Source organism: Oncorhynchus mykiss, chromosome 15 (assembly GCF_013265735.2).
Source record: "Oncorhynchus mykiss isolate Arlee chromosome 15, USDA_OmykA_1.1, whole genome shotgun sequence".
Classification (NCBI taxonomy): Eukaryota; Metazoa; Chordata; class Actinopteri; order Salmoniformes; family Salmonidae; genus Oncorhynchus; species Oncorhynchus mykiss.
This window is the reverse complement of record NC_048579.1, coordinates 7,474,265-7,493,895: the sequence shown is the minus strand read 5'-3', so window position 1 is coordinate 7,493,895 and position 19,631 is coordinate 7,474,265. Positions and strand designations below refer to the sequence as shown.

General features: G+C 47.8%; 1 protein-coding gene across 4 annotated transcripts in view; it reads left to right on the top strand.

Moving 5' to 3' along the window:
* The first annotated feature begins 1,294 nt into the window (after positions 1–1,294).
* The window catches only part of LOC110490894 (collagen alpha-1(XI) chain), a 177,949-nt gene continuing 159,612 nt past the window's right edge, over positions 1,295–19,631 (top strand). For all 4 annotated transcript variants that reach the window (XM_036945700.1, XM_036945699.1, XM_036945698.1 and 1 more), the window contains exons 1-3: positions 1,295–1,689; positions 15,117–15,281; positions 18,513–18,726. In XM_036945700.1, the coding sequence (XP_036801595.1) occupies positions 1,575–1,689; positions 15,117–15,281; positions 18,513–18,726 (494 nt within the window). In that variant the 5' untranslated portion in view covers positions 1,295–1,574. The remainder of the gene's footprint in view (positions 1,690–15,116; positions 15,282–18,512; positions 18,727–19,631) is intronic.

The following is a 19,631-nucleotide window of genomic DNA, read 5'->3' as shown; positions in this document are numbered from 1 at the left end:
AAAACATAAACATATATTCTTTAAAAAATTATCACATTCAACTACATAGAGGTCCTCAATCAATAGTGCCAACTACCTGAGTTGCACCAGCACATCAAGTGAACAGCAGACCTGGTTTCCAAAAACCAGATGAAGCAACACCTCACAACACAACGCCTCTCCCCTATTGGACCTAGATATCTTGTGTGTATGTATTGATATGTAAGCTACGTGTGCAGTTAAATATATATATATATTTTTTTATGTATATAGTTCTGTCCTTGAGCTGCTCTTGTCTATTAATATTCTGTATTATGTCATGATTCATGTTCTGTGTGGACCCCAGGAAGAGTCGCTGCGGATTTCAAAACAGCTGATGGGGATCTTAAAACAATTCAGAAAATACCACTTGTCTCAGGATCAGCCCAAATACTAAGTCTATGTCCCAAAATAACACCCTATTCCCTATGGGCCCTGGTCAAAAGTAGTGCACTATATAGGGAATAGGGTGGTATTTAGGGTCCCGATCAAAAATAGTGCACTACATAGGGAATAGTGTGGTATGTAGTGCACTATATAAGAAATAGGGGTGCCATTTGGGTTCAATAGTATGTATCTCAGGATAGACAAGACAAGCATGTTGACAGATGCCTTACTGATTGATGCCTTACAGCCAAGAGAGAGAGAGAGAGAGAGAGAGAGAGTAGTAGTGGATACACAGACACCCTGCTTCTGACTGGCCTGACATATTAGTAGGCACCTGACCTGACCGTGATAGAGTGTGCCTGGTAGCAATAGATGTTATGGAGCCAAAAGAGGATAGACAATATTGACCAGATAAGACCTGAAAAGTAGCATTCTGTAAAATCTGTTTTATGATGCAATAAAGTATGTTTTTTTTAATGTTTGCTGTAGTTAACTAATTGTGCATCCTATATGAACACAAGCAACACACCATGCAGTAGGTGACTGGAGCAGGGCAGAACAGTATACTGTGGGATAGGACAGACAAGTCCACGAGACACTGTTCAACAGTGGGAATTATGCTCACGTGCCAAATTTAGTTTCTCACCCTAATGGCATTCCGTTCATTCCCAGGACATTTCCAGGAAGTACAGGCCACTTTTTTCGTCTTCTTTTATTAAAAATAATAATAATGATTGTACGTGCACGCGCTCAGGGTAGACTTAATTGGCAGGAGCTTTGTAAAACTGATGGGTGGATCCCAAGGATAATTTCTAGCCCCGTGATTTGCTAATCAGGGTCATTTCCCCCCCCCCCCCCCCATGTCATTTCACTGTAATCGTGGGTCTGGTTTGCGGTGCTTGCCCAGCCCTCCTGTCGGTGTAGCTCTTAGGGTAACGAGTGCTCTCTGTGCCTGTTGATTTAAACCCGAATACATTCAGTCAGAAGGCTGGGTACTGGAAAGGAAGACCGTATAATGGGGGGGCCTGGAGTGGCTGAGAGAAGAGGATAAACACCCCTCATTTATGGCTGTTTAGTGCAATTATCCATAACACAGGGATTGTGGAAGGGACCTCATTTAAAATCACCTGAAGTCACCCAAGTTGTGTTCACTTTTGTGGGCGCAGACCATGGAGATGCGAAAGCGGTCCACAAGGTGGAAAACGAAAAAGTGGATTATGGATTCCACTGTAACCGCATTCATGACATTATCCCTGGTTCTGCAGGCTACCCATGTCAGAGCAGGTAAGAACAACTGTTAGGATCCAAAAAACGTTGTGTAAAAGTTGTAGTGAGTAGACTATCAGCCAACCGCGGCAGAAACCTTATTAGGGGACTGCTCTTAAAACATGATGGAGATACGGGGAGAGATATAGGGAGAGATACTGTGAGAGATATAGGGAGAGATCCGGGGAGAGATATAGGGAGAGATCCGGGGAGAGATGTAGGGAGAGATACGGGGAGAGATGTAGGGAGAGATACGGGGAGAAATATAGGGAGAGATCCGGGGAAAGATTTAGGGAGAGATCCGGGGAGAGATATAGGGGGAGATCCGGGGAGAGATCCGGGGAGAGATGTAGGGAGAGATCCGGGGAAAGATATAGGGAGAGATCCGGGAGCGATGTAGGGAGAGATACGGGGAGAGATATAGGGAGAGATCCGGGGAAAGATATAGGGAGATATCCGGGAGAGATGTAGGGAGAGATACGGGGAGAGATATAGGGAGAGATCCAGGGAGAGATACGGGGAGAGATATAGGGAGAGATCCGGGGAAAGATATAGGGAGATACCCGGGAGAGATGTAGGGAGAGATACGGGGAGAGATATAGGGAGAGATCCGGGGAGAGATGTAGGGAGAGATACGGGGAGAGATATAGGGAGAGATCCGGGGAGAGATGTAGGGAGAGATACGGGGAGAGATATAGGGAGAGATACGGGGAGAGATCCGGGGAGAGATACGGGGAGAGATATAGGGAGAGATCGGGGAACATAACAGGGTCTTGTTTTCGTAAATGTCTGTAATTAATTTTGTATTTTCAATTAGTAACGCAACTAGATGTGAGAAGAAGGATAGGAAAGAGACTGTTCCTACTTGATTCGGTCAAGAGGTCTGTGGATCCAATTGAACTTAAGTCGAGGTACAGTTGTACCTCACAAAGTAAAGTGAATCACGTATTTTATTCAACATTTACATTCAAAGATTCGTTGAACACTATTGATATTTGTTCCGAATATATTTAGGTATCACTGTCATGTGTTTCAACGGGTTATAAAGAAGTTGGTTACATGTATTTTAATTCATTTTTACCTCATCTACCCATCCACTTATTTGTTCACGATGTTTATTTGGTGCGCTTGCTTTTCTGTCCGCTTAACTTAGTTTAGATATGAAGGAGCGGTAAAACACGTTTTCAATAGCATCCCATTTAGAGATTTATGGTGAAAAAAAATCTAACTCTGAACCTCTGGTCCGTTAGGTGTGTGTGACGTGGTTCAGCCAGGTCAACGTGGTGGAATTCCGCACGGTTTGAGATTGCAGCCACACAGTTTGCTAAAGAGGAGAGGTGTCTGCCAATTTTTATTCATGGCTCCGGGGCACACAGGACATTTCCGGACCCGATTCACGAGCACGTCATGAAATTGCATTGAATACCGACAACGGTGCTCTCATCGATTGATCAGTAACGCACAATCTTTGGGGAGTTGTGCAGTGTGGCAGACCCATCAGACTGATCCACCGTTAAAGGGTATGTCATATGGGTATTAATAATTAGGTGATTGTTTAACTAGACATTAATTGCATTTTTGCCTGGCACCGCAAATTTCCACGCATTATTTCTGGCCATGGATGGTGTAGGGCGGCCCATGGACTGACCGGCGCGCACTGCAGCTGTCTCGAGGGCCGTCCTCTTGGACGTTCTGATAGATTTGAGTGGTCAAGCAGCGCATCACTGACTTGCTGAAAGGATCACCCTTTCTCCACACTGCCCTAGTCCGCACCGAAGCCCAACGAGAGACTGGAGGGCTTTGTGCAACACCCAACTTTCCCTCCTGAATTTTGCACTTGCATGTGTGGGTTGGGGTGACAAGGCCGCGTTGTCTGGGCTCTGAGCGTGCCGTTCCCTCCACCGTGGGAATGTTTCCAGTCTAAGTGCTGCTCATTGATTGGTTGATGGTTCGCTTAGCACTTCCGTATTATTTAATAGGCTCTTCAAACTGCAGGCCAGCAGCATGCAGACCAGGCCTATTCCCATAACGGGAGGTGACCTAGTCACTGAGTTCAGGTCTTCAGGATTACAGACCCCTTATAGTTAGTCTAGAATACATAGTCTATCAATACACTCATTACAACAGGATAATATTGTAGATATTTTAAGAGGGGATTTATCAGACTGAATCTAAACCAGCGATGACATTGGTTCTCATCAGTCTTCTATATTCTAATCTTACTTACATTCTGATTGATTGTATTTCTATGAACAGTTGATGTATTGTATTAGTTCACGTGTTAACCCTTTCAGTTGTTCAATATTTACTAATGGCTTTATACACACTGCCCAGAACAGTACAAGGCCTACACAGACCTCTTCATTGTTCAAACTCATATAAATGACCATTCACTTTCATTCATGTTCATATCCATGTGCCTATATACAGTTTGTGTTTTCTGAGTTTCTCGGCGGGTGTTTATGGATCATTTAAGCTGTTTTCTGCAGGGTGTCCTCTGAGCTAACAGTGGTACTGTAACGATTCTCTTCTTGTAAAGTAGAGGCGGACCAAAGCGCAGCGTGGTGGTTGTTGATTGTATTTATTGACGACACTATACAAGAACAAACTAACGAAAAAACAAGAAACGTGAGAACTCAAAACCTAATACAGCCTATCTGGTGAACACTACACAAAGACAGGAACAATCACCCACAAACACACAGTGAAACCCAGGCTACCTAAATATGGTTCCCAATCAGAGACAATGACGAACACCTGCCTCTGATTGAGAACCATATCAGGCCGAACATAGAACTAGACCAAAACATAGAAAAACAAACATAGACTGCCCACCCAACTCACGCCCTGACCATACTAAATAAATACAAAAACAAAGGAAATAGAGGTCAGAACGTGACAGTACCCCCCCCCAAAGGTGCGGACTCCGGCCGCAAAACCTTGACCTATAGGGGAGGGTCTGGGTGGGCGTCTGTCCGCGGTGGCGGCTCTGGCGCGGGACGCGGACCCCACTTCGCCATTGTCTCAGTCCGCCTTATTGTCCGCCTCCGTGGCTTACTCACCATGCCCACCCCTCTCAATGACCCCACTGGACAGAGGGGCTGCTTGGGACAGAGGGGCAGCTTCTCGGGACAGAGGGACAGCTGCTCGGGACAGAGGGACAGCTGCTCGGGACAGAGGGACAGCTGCTCGGGACAGAGGGACAGCTGCTCGGGACAGAGGGACAGCTGCTCGGGACAGAGGGACAGCTGCTCGGGACAGAGGGACAGCTGCTCCGGGCGGAGGGGCTCTAGCGGCCCCTGGCTGACTGGCGGCACTGGCGGCCCCTGGCTGACTGGCGGCCCCTGGCTGACTGGCGGCACTGGCGGCCCCTGGTTGACTGGCGGCACTGGCGGCCCCTGGCTGACTGGCGGCACTGGCGGCCCCTGGCTGACTGGCGGCACTGGCGGCCCCTGGCTGACGGGCGGCATTGGCGGCTCCTGGCAGACGGGCGGCACTGGCGGCGCTGGGCAGACGGGCGGCACTGGCGGCGCTGGGCAGACGGGCGGCACTGGCGGCGCTGGGCAGACGGGCGGCGCTGGCGGCGCTGGGCAGACGGGCGGCGCTGGCGGCGCTGGGCCGACGGGCGGCGCTGGCGGCGCTGGGCAGACGGGCGGCGCTGGCGGCGCTGGGCAGACGGGAAGCTCCGATGGCGCCGGGCAGACGCGAAGCTCTGGCAGAGGCGCCGGGCAGACGGGAAGCTCCGGCAGAGGCGCCGGGCAGACGGGAAGCTCCGGCAGAGGCGCCGGACAGGCGGGAGGCTCCGGCAGAGGCGCCGGACAGGCGGGAGGCTCCGGCAGAGGCGCCGGACAGGCGGGAGGCTCCGGCAGAGGCGCCGGACAGGCGGGAGGCTCCGGCAGAGGCGCCGGACAGGCGGGAGGCTCCGGCAGAGGCGCCGGACAGGCGGGAGGCTCCGGCAGAGGCGCCGGACAGGCGGGAGGCTCCGGCAGCGGCGCCGGACAGGCGGGAGGCTCCGGCAGAGGCGCCGGACAGGCGGGAGGCTCCGGCAGAGGCGCCGGACAGGCGGGAGGCTCCGGCAGCGCTGGAGAGGAGGAAGGCTCTGGACGGATGGGCCGGAGAGACAGCCTGGTACGGGGAGCTGCCACCGGAGGGCTGGGGTGTGGAGGTGGTGACGGATAGACCGGGCCGTGCAGGCGCACTGGAGCTCTTGAGCACCGAGCCTGCCCAACCTTACCCGGTTGAATGGTCCCGGTCGCCCTGCCAGTGCGGCGAGGTGGAATAGCCCGCACTGGGCTATGCAGGCGAACCGGGGACACCGTGCGCAAGGCTGGTGCCATGTAAGCCGGCCCAAGGAGACGCACTGGAGACCAGATGCGTAGAGCCGGCTTCATGGCACTTGGCTCGATGCCCACTCTAGCCCGGCCGATACGCGGAGCTGGAATGTACCGCACCGGGCTGTGCACCCGCACTGGGGACACCGTGCGCTCCACAGCATAACACGGTGCCTGCCCGGTCTCTCTAGCCCCCCGGTAACCACAGGAAGTTGGCTCAGGTCTCCTACCTGGCGTAGCCATACTCCCTGTTAGCCCCCCCCCAAGAAATGTTTGGGGCTGACTCCCGGGCTTCCATCCACGACGCCGCGCTGCCTCCTCGTACCAGCGCCTCTCCGCTTTCGCCGCCTCCCGTTCTTCCTTGGGACGGCGATATTCTCCTGGCTGAGCCCAAGGTCCTTTACCGTCTAATTCGTCCTCCCATGTCCATACCTCCTCGCGCTGCTCCTGCTGCTGCTTTCTCCTTTGCCCATTACCACACCGCTTGGTCCTGTTGTGGTGGGTGATTCTGTAACGATTCTCTTCTTGTAAAGTAGAGGCGGACCAAAGCGCAGCGTGGTGGTTGTTCATTGTATTTATTGACGACACTATACAAGAACAAACTAACGAAAAAACAAGAAACGTGAGAACTCAAAACCTAATACAGCCTATCTGGTGAACACTACACAAAGACAGGAACAATCACCCACAAACACACAGTGAAACCCAGGCTACCTAAATATGGTTCCCAATCAGAGACAATGACGAACACCTGCCTCTGATTGAGAACCATATCAGGCCGAACATAGAACTAGACCAAAACATAGAAAAACAAACATAGACTGCCCACCCAACTCACGCCCTGACCATACTAAATAAATACAAAAACAAAGGAAATAGAGGTCAGAACGTGACAGGTACAGACAACATTGTCACTGCCCCTGGTTCATGTGCTCCTTTTCTGGTGCATTCCTGCAGACAACGGTAGCGTTTCAGAGCCCTCACAAACCCACTCTACTCTACCCTCTCTCTCTCTCTCTCTCTCTCTCTCTCTCGCTCGCTGAATGGCAATGAAACATGGACAGCCAGGTCTAAATGGGATGTGGTGTTTAGTTCTGTTTGGTCGGTGGAGGTCTGTTCAAGCCCTGCCTGTCTCATCAGTGACTAGGTAGGTTTACATTGGCCCGTTGGGAATATGTCTGGGTAATGTCATCATGACCTCTCTCCTTTTCCTCCATGAGGAGACTGTTGACTTAACATCACATGTTGTTTGGACTGTATAAACCATGCCTTGTAATTAAGCAATATGTTTAAGCAATAAGGCACAAGGAGGTGTGGTATTTTTCATATATGTATTTTTATATATTTAACCTTTTATTTAACTAGGCAAGTCAGTTAAGAACAAATTCTTATGGTATATGGCCAATATGTTCTTATGCACGACAACGCGTTGTGCCTGGATACAGCCCTTAGCCGTGCTATATTGGCCATATTCCACACCCCCTTGTGCCTTATAAACTGGTTACCAATGTAATTAGACCAGTAAAAATACATGTTTTGTCATATACCCGTGGTACACGGTCTGATATACCACGGCTTTCAGGCAATCAGCATTCAGAGCTCGAACTACCCAGTTTATAATTAGACGTACATTTTTGGTGTCGTTTTAAAGTAGAAGGCCTCAATGTGATATTCACTTTAGATATTTTATTGCGGTGTATTTTAAAGAGTTAAAGAGAGCAAATCAAACACATACACTTTAAAAACGGTGATATTTTTCCTTGGTATGACACACCAGCAAAAAATAGGTAAAAGAAATAGGTCTTGTTTGAGACTGAAACATGGAAGTCAAAACAAGGGAGAGAGTATGGGAAGAGTGAGAGAAGGGTAGAGGCACAGTGAGAGAAGAGAGATGGAGAGACATTCTGGTTGAAGGCCCCTGTATGGATACTATGAGTTGGCCCTTTTCCCCTTCGGGTTCCTTCCCGTGCCGCATAGGGACTTGGACTTGGATATATGTGACCTTATTTGCACATCGGCCAGGAGTAAACTAACACCAGGTGTAAACTCACACCCGGAGTAAACTCACACCCGGAGTAAACTCACACCAGGAGTAAACTCACACCAGGAGTAAACTCACACCAGGAGTAAACTCACACCCGGAGTAAACTCACACCAGGTGTAAACTCACACCAGGAGTAAACTCACACCAGGAGTAAACTCACACCAGGAGTAAACTCACACCCGGAGTAAACTCACACCAGGAGTAAACTCACACCAGGAGTAAACTCACACCAGGAGTAAACTCACACCAGGTGTAAACTCACACCAGGAGTAAACTCACACCAGGAGTAAACTCACACCCGGAGTAAACTCACACCAGGAGTAAACTCACACCAGGTGTAAACTCACACCAGGAGTAAACTCACACCAGGAGTAAACTCACACCAGGAGTAAACTCACACCAGGAGTAAACTCACACCCGGGGTAAACTCACACCAGGTGTAAACTCACACCAGGAGTAAACTCACACCAGATCATCAGATAGGGAGTTTTGGAAGACTGAACACACACATTTGGTGTTTAAATGGATTTGGGTGTATTTCATTTTTTAGGGCATGTGGGTGAGAGGGTTGCCCACTGTCCAAGTCACCACCTATCTGGAGACAGAGACAGAAAGAGAGAGAAAACAAGACAGAGACAGAGAGAGAGAGAGAGGGGGAGAGAGAGAAAGAGAGAGAGAGAGAAAGATAGATAGACAGAGAGAGAGAGAGAGAGAGAGAGGGGGAGAGAGAGAAAGAGAGAGAGAGAGAAAGATAGATAGACAGAGAGAGAGAGAGAGAGAGAGAAAGAGAGAAAGAGATGCGCTCTGTTGGAAAATAAACTCACTCACAAATAATGTTTCAGTTCACTTAGAAGAGCCCAGTGAATACCTGGGTACGTTTCACATTATACAATATGGCCAAGTTGTCGTGGAAAACATCCCAATCAGCCTCTCTCTCACTCTGTAACGTTACTGATAAGCAACGTTCCCTCAAAGCTGTTCACACTCTAAGGCTGACCGACAAACATTTCTGTAAAAAAATCTATGATAATACCTTGTGTTCCTATTATTATTAGTTTTTTTTACATTTGTCCAGGGCTGTTCTATCATTCCAGCCTACAGTAGCAGCCAATGTGTGGTGTTCAATGTTGGACTACATTCCACAAGACTTAAAAAAAAAAAACACACATGCAAGGCTGGACATTAACCTGTTGATCCACTTCTCCTTCGGACAAGGAGGTGCCTGCACTGTACAAAATAAAATGCCAATGCATTGTCGTTCGGGCCATTTTGTTTTATTGTGTACATTTTTTGAGGTGAGCTATATGATCACACCGGTACCACAGCCATTGTTTTATTACTTGTGAACCACAGATGAGTGAGCATACATTTAAAATAATTTGCTTTTTACTTTTATTTTTGTGGGCTGATGGTGCCTGCATCTGAGGTTCAGTCTCAGCGGAGAGAGAGAGCAGCAGACTGATGGTTAGTCTCAGTGGAGAGAGAGAGCAGCAGACTGATGGTCAGTCTCAGTGGAGAGAGAGAGCAGCAGACTGAAGGTCAGTCTCACCGGAGAGAGAAAGCAGCAGACTGAGGGTCCGTCTCAGAGGAGAGAGAGAGCAGCAGACTGAGGGTCCGTCTCAGAGGAGAGAGAGAGCAGCAGACTGAGGGTCCGTCTCAGAGGAGAGAGAGAGCAGCAGACTGAGGGTCCGTCTCAGAGGAGAGAGAGAGCAGCAGACTGAGGGTCCGTCTCAGAGGAGAGAGAGAGCAGCAGACTGAGGGTCCGTCTCAGAGGAGAGAGAGAGCAGCAGACTGAGGGTCCGTCTCAGAGGAGAGAGAGAGCAGCAGACTGAGGGTCCGTCTCAGAGGAGAGAGAGAGCAGCAGACTGAGGGTCCGTCTCAGAGGAGAGAGAGAGCAGCAGACTGAGGGTCAGTCTCTACGTCCCTCCGCTCTTCCTCCACTGACACTGACCAAAAGGGACACTGTCTTCCAGATGATGACGAAACTCGAGTCACACCGCAATATTTCTGCGTTATGCTCAAAATTCATGTTGTTACTCCTATGAACAGAGAAAGTGAAATATTCCTGGATATTAGACAACAACGCCTATAGATCCACTTTCCTACTCATTCCTTTCTGCTGCAGTGCTTGTTGTGGCGCTGAGTGGAAATAGGAAGAACGGGCATTTGATGGTTTATAATGGTGTTGAATATAAAGTGTTGACAGTGCTGAGTGTAACGGCTGTCGTCGGTGGAAGAAGGTGAGGACCAAGGTGCAGCGTGGTAAGTGTTCATGATTTTTAATAATAATCAAAACTGAACACTGAACAACAAAGAAACAACCAGAACAGTTCTGTCTGGTGCAAACACACACAGACTGAAAACAACCACCCTCAAAACACAATGGAAAACAGGCTACCTAAATATGGTTCTCAATCAGGGACAACGATTGACAGCTGCCTCTGATTGAGAACCATACCAGGCCAAACACAGAAATAGAAAATCATAGAAAAACTAACATAGACAACCCACCCAACTCACACTGAGTAAGAACTTAAACATGAAGTCGGTCATCAAAACAGGAGCTCTTTACTGTATTTGTTGACAGTCTCTCTCTCTAGTCACGTTTAGAAACCTCACCGTATCAACTATACTGTATTTGTTGACAGTCTCTCTCTCTAGTCACGTTTAGAAACCTTACTGTATCAACTATACTGTATTTGTTGACAGTCTCTCTCTCTAGTCACGTTTAGAAACCTCACTGTATCAACTATACTGTATTCGTTGACAGTCTCTCTCTCTAGTCATGTTTAGAAACCTCACCGTATCAACTTTGTTGTAGCTTTCTTATACACCTGCTACATTACTGCAGACACGGTAATCTGAGCCATCCGATTGGCCAGTGGTAAGCCTATAGTGCACTTGATTTGCTCTCTCTGCCCGCGGGGAAGGCAGAGTTGTACCTTCAGACACATGAAATGGTTCAAAATTGCAACAGTTCGCCTGCAGGGCAGCTGAATCGGGTGCACCTACAACCAAGGCTTTATCTTTGGGGTTTTTACAGAAATGTTAGCCGATCGACTAGGAATGTCTTGGAGATCGGTCGCAATCGACCGGTCGACCAGTTGGTGACTACTGCTCTATGAAGAGTGAAGTTCAATATCGTGCTTCTCTCTGTGGGATAATATTTCTGTGTGGCAGTCTCGTGACTACTAGCTTTTAGAGGGAACTATTGAACCGTAATAAATATGTTAAAGCGTGTCATGTGTTTGGTTTGAGGTGAAACCAAATCATTATGGACTGTTGCTTTGTTGGTTTAGGCCCAGTAGTCATTATGGACTCTGTTGGTTTAGGCCCAGTAGTCATTATGGACTCTGTTGGTTTAGGCCCAGTAGTCATTATGGACTCTGTTGGTTTAGGCCCAGTAGTCATTATGGACTCTGTTGGTTTAGGCCCAGTAGTCATTATGGACTCTGTTGGTTTAGGCCCAGTAGTCATTATGGACTCTGTTGGTTTAGGCCCAGTAGTCATTATGGACTCTGTTGGTTTAGGCCCAGTAGTCATTATGGACTCTGTTGGTTTAGGCCCAGTAGTCATTATGGACTCTGTTGGTTTAGGCCCAGTAGTCATTATGGACTCTGTTGGTTTAGGCCCAGTAGTCATTATGGACTCTGTTGGTTTAGACCCAGTAGTCATTATGGACTCTGTTGGTTTAGGCCCAGTAGTCATTATGGACTCTGTTGGTTTAGACCCAGTAGTCATTATGGACTCTGTTGGTTTAGGCCCAGTAGTCATTATGGACTCTGTTGGTTTAGGCCCAGTAGTCATTATGGACTCTGTTGGTTTAGACCCAGTAGTCATTATGGACTCTGTTGGTTTAGGCCCAGTAGTCATGTATATGTATAGCCTAGGTAATACTGAAGACATCCTTCTATACAACGGAAATAGCTTCATGTTGAAACAGGGACAGGCTTCCCAGCATGCTGCATTGAGAAGAATGAAGCAGGAAGTTGGTTTGCTGTAACTACTGGAGTGTCTGCTTGCCAAATTGTGTGTCGAGAGGGAAATATACATGTTTTATAACATCTTGTATAAAATTGCTAAAGAAACTGACACGTGCCAAACCAAACAGTGGTTTTAGACCAAACCCACAGGAAGGACTATTTGATGCTTTTAGACAGACCAATCAAAATCAAATCTAATTTTGTTGGTCACATACACATGTTTAGCAGATGTTATTGCAGGTGTAGCTAACTGCTTGTGTTCCTAGCTCCAACTCTGCAGTAGTATCTAACAATACACAAAAATACACACAAATCTAAAAGTAAAAGAATGGAATTAAGAAATATATAAATATTAAGACGAGCTATGTCAGAGTCCAGGAGTATCAATATTTATGGTTACTACATGATTCCATATGTGTTATTTCATAGTTGTGATGTCTTCACTATTATTCTACAATGTAGAAAATAGTAAAAAATAAAGAAAAACACTTGAATTAGTAGCTGTGTCCAATTTCTTGACTGGTACTGTGCGTATGTGATGTATAGATATTATGGACAGTATGTGGATAGAATATTTAATATAGAATAGATAGGATATAATAGTATAGGGCTGGTTCAGCAGCGTGTAAGGACAGAGTGTGGTTCTCGCCCCTTAACAATCCACTAGTATAGGGCTTGTAAAGACAGAGTGTGGTTCTCGCCCCTTAACAATCCACTAGTATAGGGCTTGTAAAGACAGAGTATGGTTCAAGCCCCTTAACAATCCACTAGTATATGGCTTGTTCTGCACCATGTAAAGACAGAGTGTGGTTCTCGCCCCTTAACAATCCACTAGTATATGGCTTGTAAAGACAGAGTATGGTTCAAGCCCCTTAACAATCCACTAGTATAGGGCTGGTTCTGCACCATGTAAAGACAGAGTGTGGTTCTCGCCCCTTAACAATCCACTAGTATATGGCTTGTAAAGACAGAGTATGGTTCTAGCCCCTTAACAATCCACTAGTATATGGCTTGTAAAGACAGAGTATGGTTCTCGCCCCTTAACAATCCACTAGTATATGGCTTGTAAAGACAGAGTATGGTTCTAGCCCCTTAACAATCCACTAGTATATGGCTTGTAAAGACAGAGTATGGTTCTACTGCATTCGTTGCTATACTAAATCTAAAGTTTGAACTCTTGGGAGTAGTCCTCTACCTCCCTGTCTCACAGCCCTATCAGACAGCTGTAGTTAACATTGAGAAGGCGTTTTGATAAGAATATGGTCCCCACCCCAGCTTTCCCATGGGTCTGTCTCACTGGGGTGTCGGATCAAACACGGGCTCCTTTATGTAAAGAGCAACAGCTAGAAGGGAATGGGATATGCCGAGTGCAGCCTCTGACTGTGACCTTTATCAAAGTTAACCTATATCTACAGTACTGTGTTGTAAGACCGGCCAGTTTATTATGCCACTAGTAGTCATTCTGCTGATGGACGTACTTCCTGTCACATGGTACAGTACAGTGTTAGATGGGCCTGCTGATCACACAGATGTGTCTCAGTGAGCTGGCTCCTGTTTCTGGGAGGAGGAGGATGGTGGGGGGTTAAGGGGTGGGGGATATGTAGCCAGGGGAGACAGGGGGATTTGTAGCCAGAGGAGACAGGGGGATATGTAGACAGGGGAGACAGTGGAGACAGGGGGATATGTAGCCAGTGGAGACAGGGGAGACAGGGGGATATGTAGACAGGGGAGACAGGGTAGACATAGGGATGTGTAGCCAGGGGAGACAGGGGGATATGTAGACAGTGGAGACAGGGGAGACAGGGGGATATGTAGACAGGGGAGACAGGGGAGACATGGGGATGTGTAGACAGGGGAGACAGGGGGATATGTAGACAGGGGAGACAGGGGAGACAGGGCAGACAGGGGGATATGTAGACAGGGGAGACAGGGGAGACAGGGGGATTTGTAGCCAGAGGAGACAGGGGGATATGTAGACAGGGGAGACAGTGGAGACAGGGGGATATGTAGACAGTGGAGACAGGGGAGACAGGGGGATATGTAGACAGGGGAGACAGGGGAGACATGGGGATGTGTAGCCAGAGGAGACAGGGGGATATGTAGACAGTGGAGACAGGGGAGACAGGGGGATATGTAGACAGGGGAGACAGGGGAGACATGGGGATGTGTAGACAGGGGAGACAGGGGGATATGTAGACAGGGGAGACAGGGGAGACTGGGGAGACAGGGGGATATGTAGACAGGGGAGACAGGGGAGACAGGGCAGACAGGGGGATATGTAGACAGGGGAGACAGGGGAGACAGGGGACACAGGGGGATTTGTAGACAGGGGAGACAGGGGAGACAGGGGGATATGTAGACAGGGGAGACAGGGGACACAGGGGGATTTGTAGACAGGGGAGACAGGGGAGACAGGGCAGACAGGGGGATATGTCGACAGGGGAGACAGGGGAGACAGGGGACACAGGGGGATTTGTAGACAGGGGAGACAGGGGAGACAGGGGGATATGTAGACAGGGGAGACAGGGGACACAGGGGGATATATAGCCAGTGGAGACAGGGGGATATGTAGATAGGGGAGACAGGGGGATATGTAGACAGGGGAGACAGGGGGATATGTAGACAGGGGAGACAGGGGGATATGTAGCCAGTGGAGACAGGGGGATATGTAGACAGGAGAGAGAGGGGGATATGTAGACAGTGGAGACAGGGTGATATGTAGACAGGGGAATATGTAGACAGGGGGATGGGGAGACAGAGGGACATGTAGCCAGGGGGCCAATACATCTGTCTATGTTAAATTATTTGAAGTCCTTCTTCATTAGGATATCACCAGAATGGAAGTATTCAGTAGACAGATTCGGTAACACTTTATAGACGGTTTACTGGATTCAAATGTGAATTCTTTTGAAGGCTACAAAGCCATGTTCATGAATCAGAGGTTCGGTATGATGTGACTTACATTTTGTGTAAATGCAATAGATTATGGTTGCTTGACATTCTAACCGTTGACACAAAGATTAAGGTACGTTGTGAAGTTCTTGTCAGATTATAAATCGTGTTGTATCTTCTTTCTCTCTCCAACAGCTGAACCAGTGGACGTGCTTAAAGTATTAGACTTTCACAATTCCCCAGCAGGAGTTAGGAAAACATCAGGATTTTGCACAAACCGAAGAGCATCTAAACCAGACACAGCCTACAGAGTTGGAAAGAAAGCCCAGATCAGTGCCCCCACCAAGCAGCTTTTCCCAGGTAAGACAAACCATGTTTTTCCATCCCTCCGTTCCCCTCCACCCTCTCTCTGTGTTACCCGAAATAGTTTAACACTAATCCCCAGAGAGAGAATATCTGGCTGAGAGAACTAGCTAGTTTAACACCAATCCCCAGAGAGAGAGAATCTGGCTGAGAGAACTAGCTAGTTTAACACCAATCCCCAGAGAGAGAGAATCTGGCTGAGATAACTAGCTAGTTTAACACCAATCCCCAGAGAGAGAGAATCTGGCTGAGATAACTAGCTAGTTTAACACCAATCCCCAGAGAGACAGAATCTGGCTGAGAGAACTAGCTAGTTTAACACCAATCCCCAGAGAGAGAGAATCTGGCTGAGAGAACTAGGTTAGTCAAACACCAACACCAAGAGAGAGAGAATCTGGCTGAGAGAACTAGCTAGTCTAACACCAACCCTAGAGAGAGAGAATCTGGCTGAGAGAACTAGCTAGTTTAACACGAACCCTAGAGAGAGAGAATCTGGCTGAGATAACTAGCTAGTTTAACACCAATCCCCAGAGAGAGAGAATCTGGCTGAGAGAACTAGCTAGTTTAACACCAACCCTGGAGAGAGAGAGAATCTGGCTGAGAGAACTAGCTAGTTTAACACCAACCCTAGAGAAAGAGAATCTGGCTGAGAGAACTAGCTAGTTTAACACCAACCCTGGAGAGAGAGAATCTGGCTGAGAGAACTAGCTAATCAAACACCAACACCCAGAGAGAATCTGGCTGAGTGAACTAGCTAGTCTAACACCAACCCCAGAGAGAGAGAATCTGGCTGAGAGAACTAGCTAGTCAAACACCAACCCCAGAGAGAGAGAATCTGGCTGAGAGAACTAGCTAGTTTAACACCAACCCCAGAGAGAGAGAGGATCTGGCTAAAAGAACTAGCTAGTCAAACACCAACCCCAGAGAGAGAGAGGATCTGGCTGAAAGAACTAGCTAGTCAAACACCAACCCCAGAGAGAGAGAGAATCTGGCTGAGAGAACTAGCTAGTTTAACACTAACCCCAGAGAGAGAGAGGATCTGGCTGAAAGAACTAGCTAGTCAAACACCATCCCCAGAGAGAGAGAGGATTTGGCTGAGAGAACTAGCTAGTTCAACACCAACCCCAGAGAGAGAGAGAATCTGGCTGAGAGAACTAGCTAGTTTAACACCAACCCCAGAGAGAGAGAGGATCTGGCTGAAATAACTAGCTAGTTTAACACCAACCCCAGAGAGAGAAAGAATCTGGCTGAGAGAACTAGCTAGTTTAACACCAACCCCAGAGAGAGAGAGAATCTGGCTGAGAGAACTAGCTAGTCTAACACCAACACCCAGAGAGAGAGAGAGGATCTGGCTGAGAGAACTAGCTAGTTTAACACCAACCCTAGAGAGAGAGAATCTGGCTGAGAGAACTAGCTAGTTTAACACCAACCCCAGAGAGAGTGAACCTGGCTGAGAGAACTAGCTAGTCAAACACCAACCCCAGAGAGAGAGAGAATCTGGCTGAGAGAACTAGCTAGTCAAACACCAACACCCAGAGAGAATCTGGCTGAGAGAACTAGCTAGTTTAACACCAACCCTAGAGAGAGAGAATCTGGCTGAGAGAACTAGCTAGTCAAACACCAACCCCAGAGAGAGAGAATCTGGCTGAGAGAACTAGCTAGTTTAACACCAACCCCAGAGAGAGAGAATCTGGCTGAGAAAACTAGCTAGTTTAACACCAACCCCAGAGAGAGAGAGAGGATCTGGCTGAGAGCGAAGACTTGAGTTGATTGAAACAAATTAACTCAATGGCCGTCATGTTGAAATAGTAAACGATTGTTATGAGTCTGGATTATGCACCAGAGTTGTTTCAGGTGTTTTATGTGAGACAGTAGATACTGACTTATTTCATGTGGGTGTTAAAACCCAAGTTTGACTCATTCTGTCCCGATTGTCGTATGGAATGGACCAAGGTGCAGCGTGGTGAGCGTACGTTTGTCTTTATTATAAATGTCGCCAACAAAAACGACCGTGAAGCTTACTAGGGCTACAGTGCCACTAACAAAGTCAACTACCCACAACTAAGGTGGGAAAAACAGGCTGCCAACGATATACAGCTGTCTCTGATTGGGAACCATACCCGGCCAAAACACACAGAAATAAAGAACATAGAATGCCCACCCCACATCACACCCTGACCTAACCAAATAGAGAAATAAAACGTCTCTCTAAGGTCAGGGCGTGACACATTCATAGATCTGTTTAGTTGTACTAACTCATGTCCTATTGTCCTCTTAAAGTTGTGTAGGATATTTTTATAAATTGTATTCCTCTTTGGCGCAACCTTTTCAAATCGCTAATGGAGAATTGTTCGTGTTTAAATAAACTCAGGAACAGTGTCAATAAATCTATTTTAATGTTCAGACATTGGTTGCCCCCCAAATTGGCTCTTCTGAAAGGAAAATTGTACTCTAAATACGAGAGATTTTACATGTTCAATATCATTGCCCTAAAAGGTATATCGTTGTCATTAAGCCTGGAAATGTATGTACGTGGATAAAGTAGTATACGATTAGCTCAGGTCCCGTGTGGCTTAGTTGGTAGAGTGTGATGCTTGTAACGCCAGGGTTGTGGGTTTGATTCCCTCTGGAGTGAATAAATGATTAGTTGAGGTCTATCTGGATGCTTGTAACACCAGGGTTGTGGGTTTGATTCCCTCTGGAGTGAATAAATTATTAGTTCAGGTCTATCTGGATGCTTGAAAGACTGTAAACATGGGGTAGTTGCAGAGTAAATTAGACCTTACACACCAAAAACACACAAACACAATGTGTGTCTATAGGAAACTGATTGTGTAAATGTAAAGGTAATTGAATTGAAAAGTCCTCACCTGTGATTTCTGTTTTTTGTTACTCAATAATACACATCTAATGATTGAATCAGTCACATCTTATGATTGAATCAGTTACATCTTATCATTGAATCAGTCACATCTTATGATTGAATCAGTTCCCTGTATTTCAAACCTGATCTAACATGTGTTTTGTGCATTGTGTAAGGGGGGGGGGGGGGGGGGTATTACTGTATCTGTGTATTTCAAACCTGATCTAACATGTGTTTTGTGCACTGTTTAGGGGGGGTATTACTGTATCTGTGTATTTCAAACCTGATCTAACATGTGTTTTGTGCACTGTTTAGGGGGGGTATTACTGTATCTGTGTAATTCTAACACAACCTGTGTTCTGTAGGAGGTGAGTTCCCTGAAGACTTCTCCATCCTGACCACCCTCAGGCCCAAGGCCGGCCTCCAGTCCTTCCTGCTGTCTGTCTACAGTGAGCAGGGCGTGCAGCAGCTGGGAGTGGAGGTGGGACGCTCACCCGTCTTCCTGTATGAGGACCAGAGTGGTAGGCCCGCTCCTGAGGGCTACCCGCTGTTCCGCTCTCTCAACCTGGCCGACGGAAAGTAAGTCAAGACTGAGCTACCACTACTGCTGCTGGTTGGTCTCACAGAGAACAGGGAGAGAGACGGAGGGAGGGAGACCATCGCTGCTCACAGAGAACAGGGAGCGGGAGAGAGGGAGACCATCTCTACTCACAGAGCCCAGGGAGAGGGAGCGAGGGAGACCATTTCTGCTTACTGAGACCAGGGAGAGGGAGAGAGGGAGACCATCTCTGCTTACTGAGACCAGGGAGAGGGAGAGAGGGAGACCATCTCTACTCACAGCACAGAGACCAGGGAGAGGGAGCGAGGGAGACCATCTCTACTCACGGACCAGGGAGAGGGAGAGAGGGAGACCATCTCTACTCACAGAGACCAGGGAGAGAGAGAGAGAGGGAGACCGTCGTTGCTCACAGAGACCAGGGAGAGGGAGAGAGGGAGACCATCTCTGCTTACAGAGACCAGGGAGACGGAGACCATCTCTGCTTACAGAGACCAGGGAGAGGGAGACCATCTCTGCTTACAGAGACCAGGGAGAGGAATGTTGGGAAGGTAGGAAGGAGGAGGGCTGGTTAAAGACTGAAAACAGAGCTTAGTTAAGTTTGTGTGTGTCTCTTCACTCAGACTCTATTCATACTCAAACCCTGGTGCATGCCCCAACCCTCTCTAGAATATATACTTTAGCCATGTCATGTGCACGGAGCTCTCTGATTGGATGGGGTTATGGTCTTGGGTTGCAGCACAGGGGATAGGAGAGGTTATGGTTAGGGGGTCCTGGGTAGTAGCAGCAGTACAGGGGATAGGAGAGGTTATGGTTAGGGGGGTCCTGGGTAGTAGCACGGGTGATAGGAGGGGTTATGGTTAGGGGGGTCCTGGATAGTAGCAGCAGTATGGGGGATAGGAGAGGTTATAGTTAGGGGGGTCCTGGA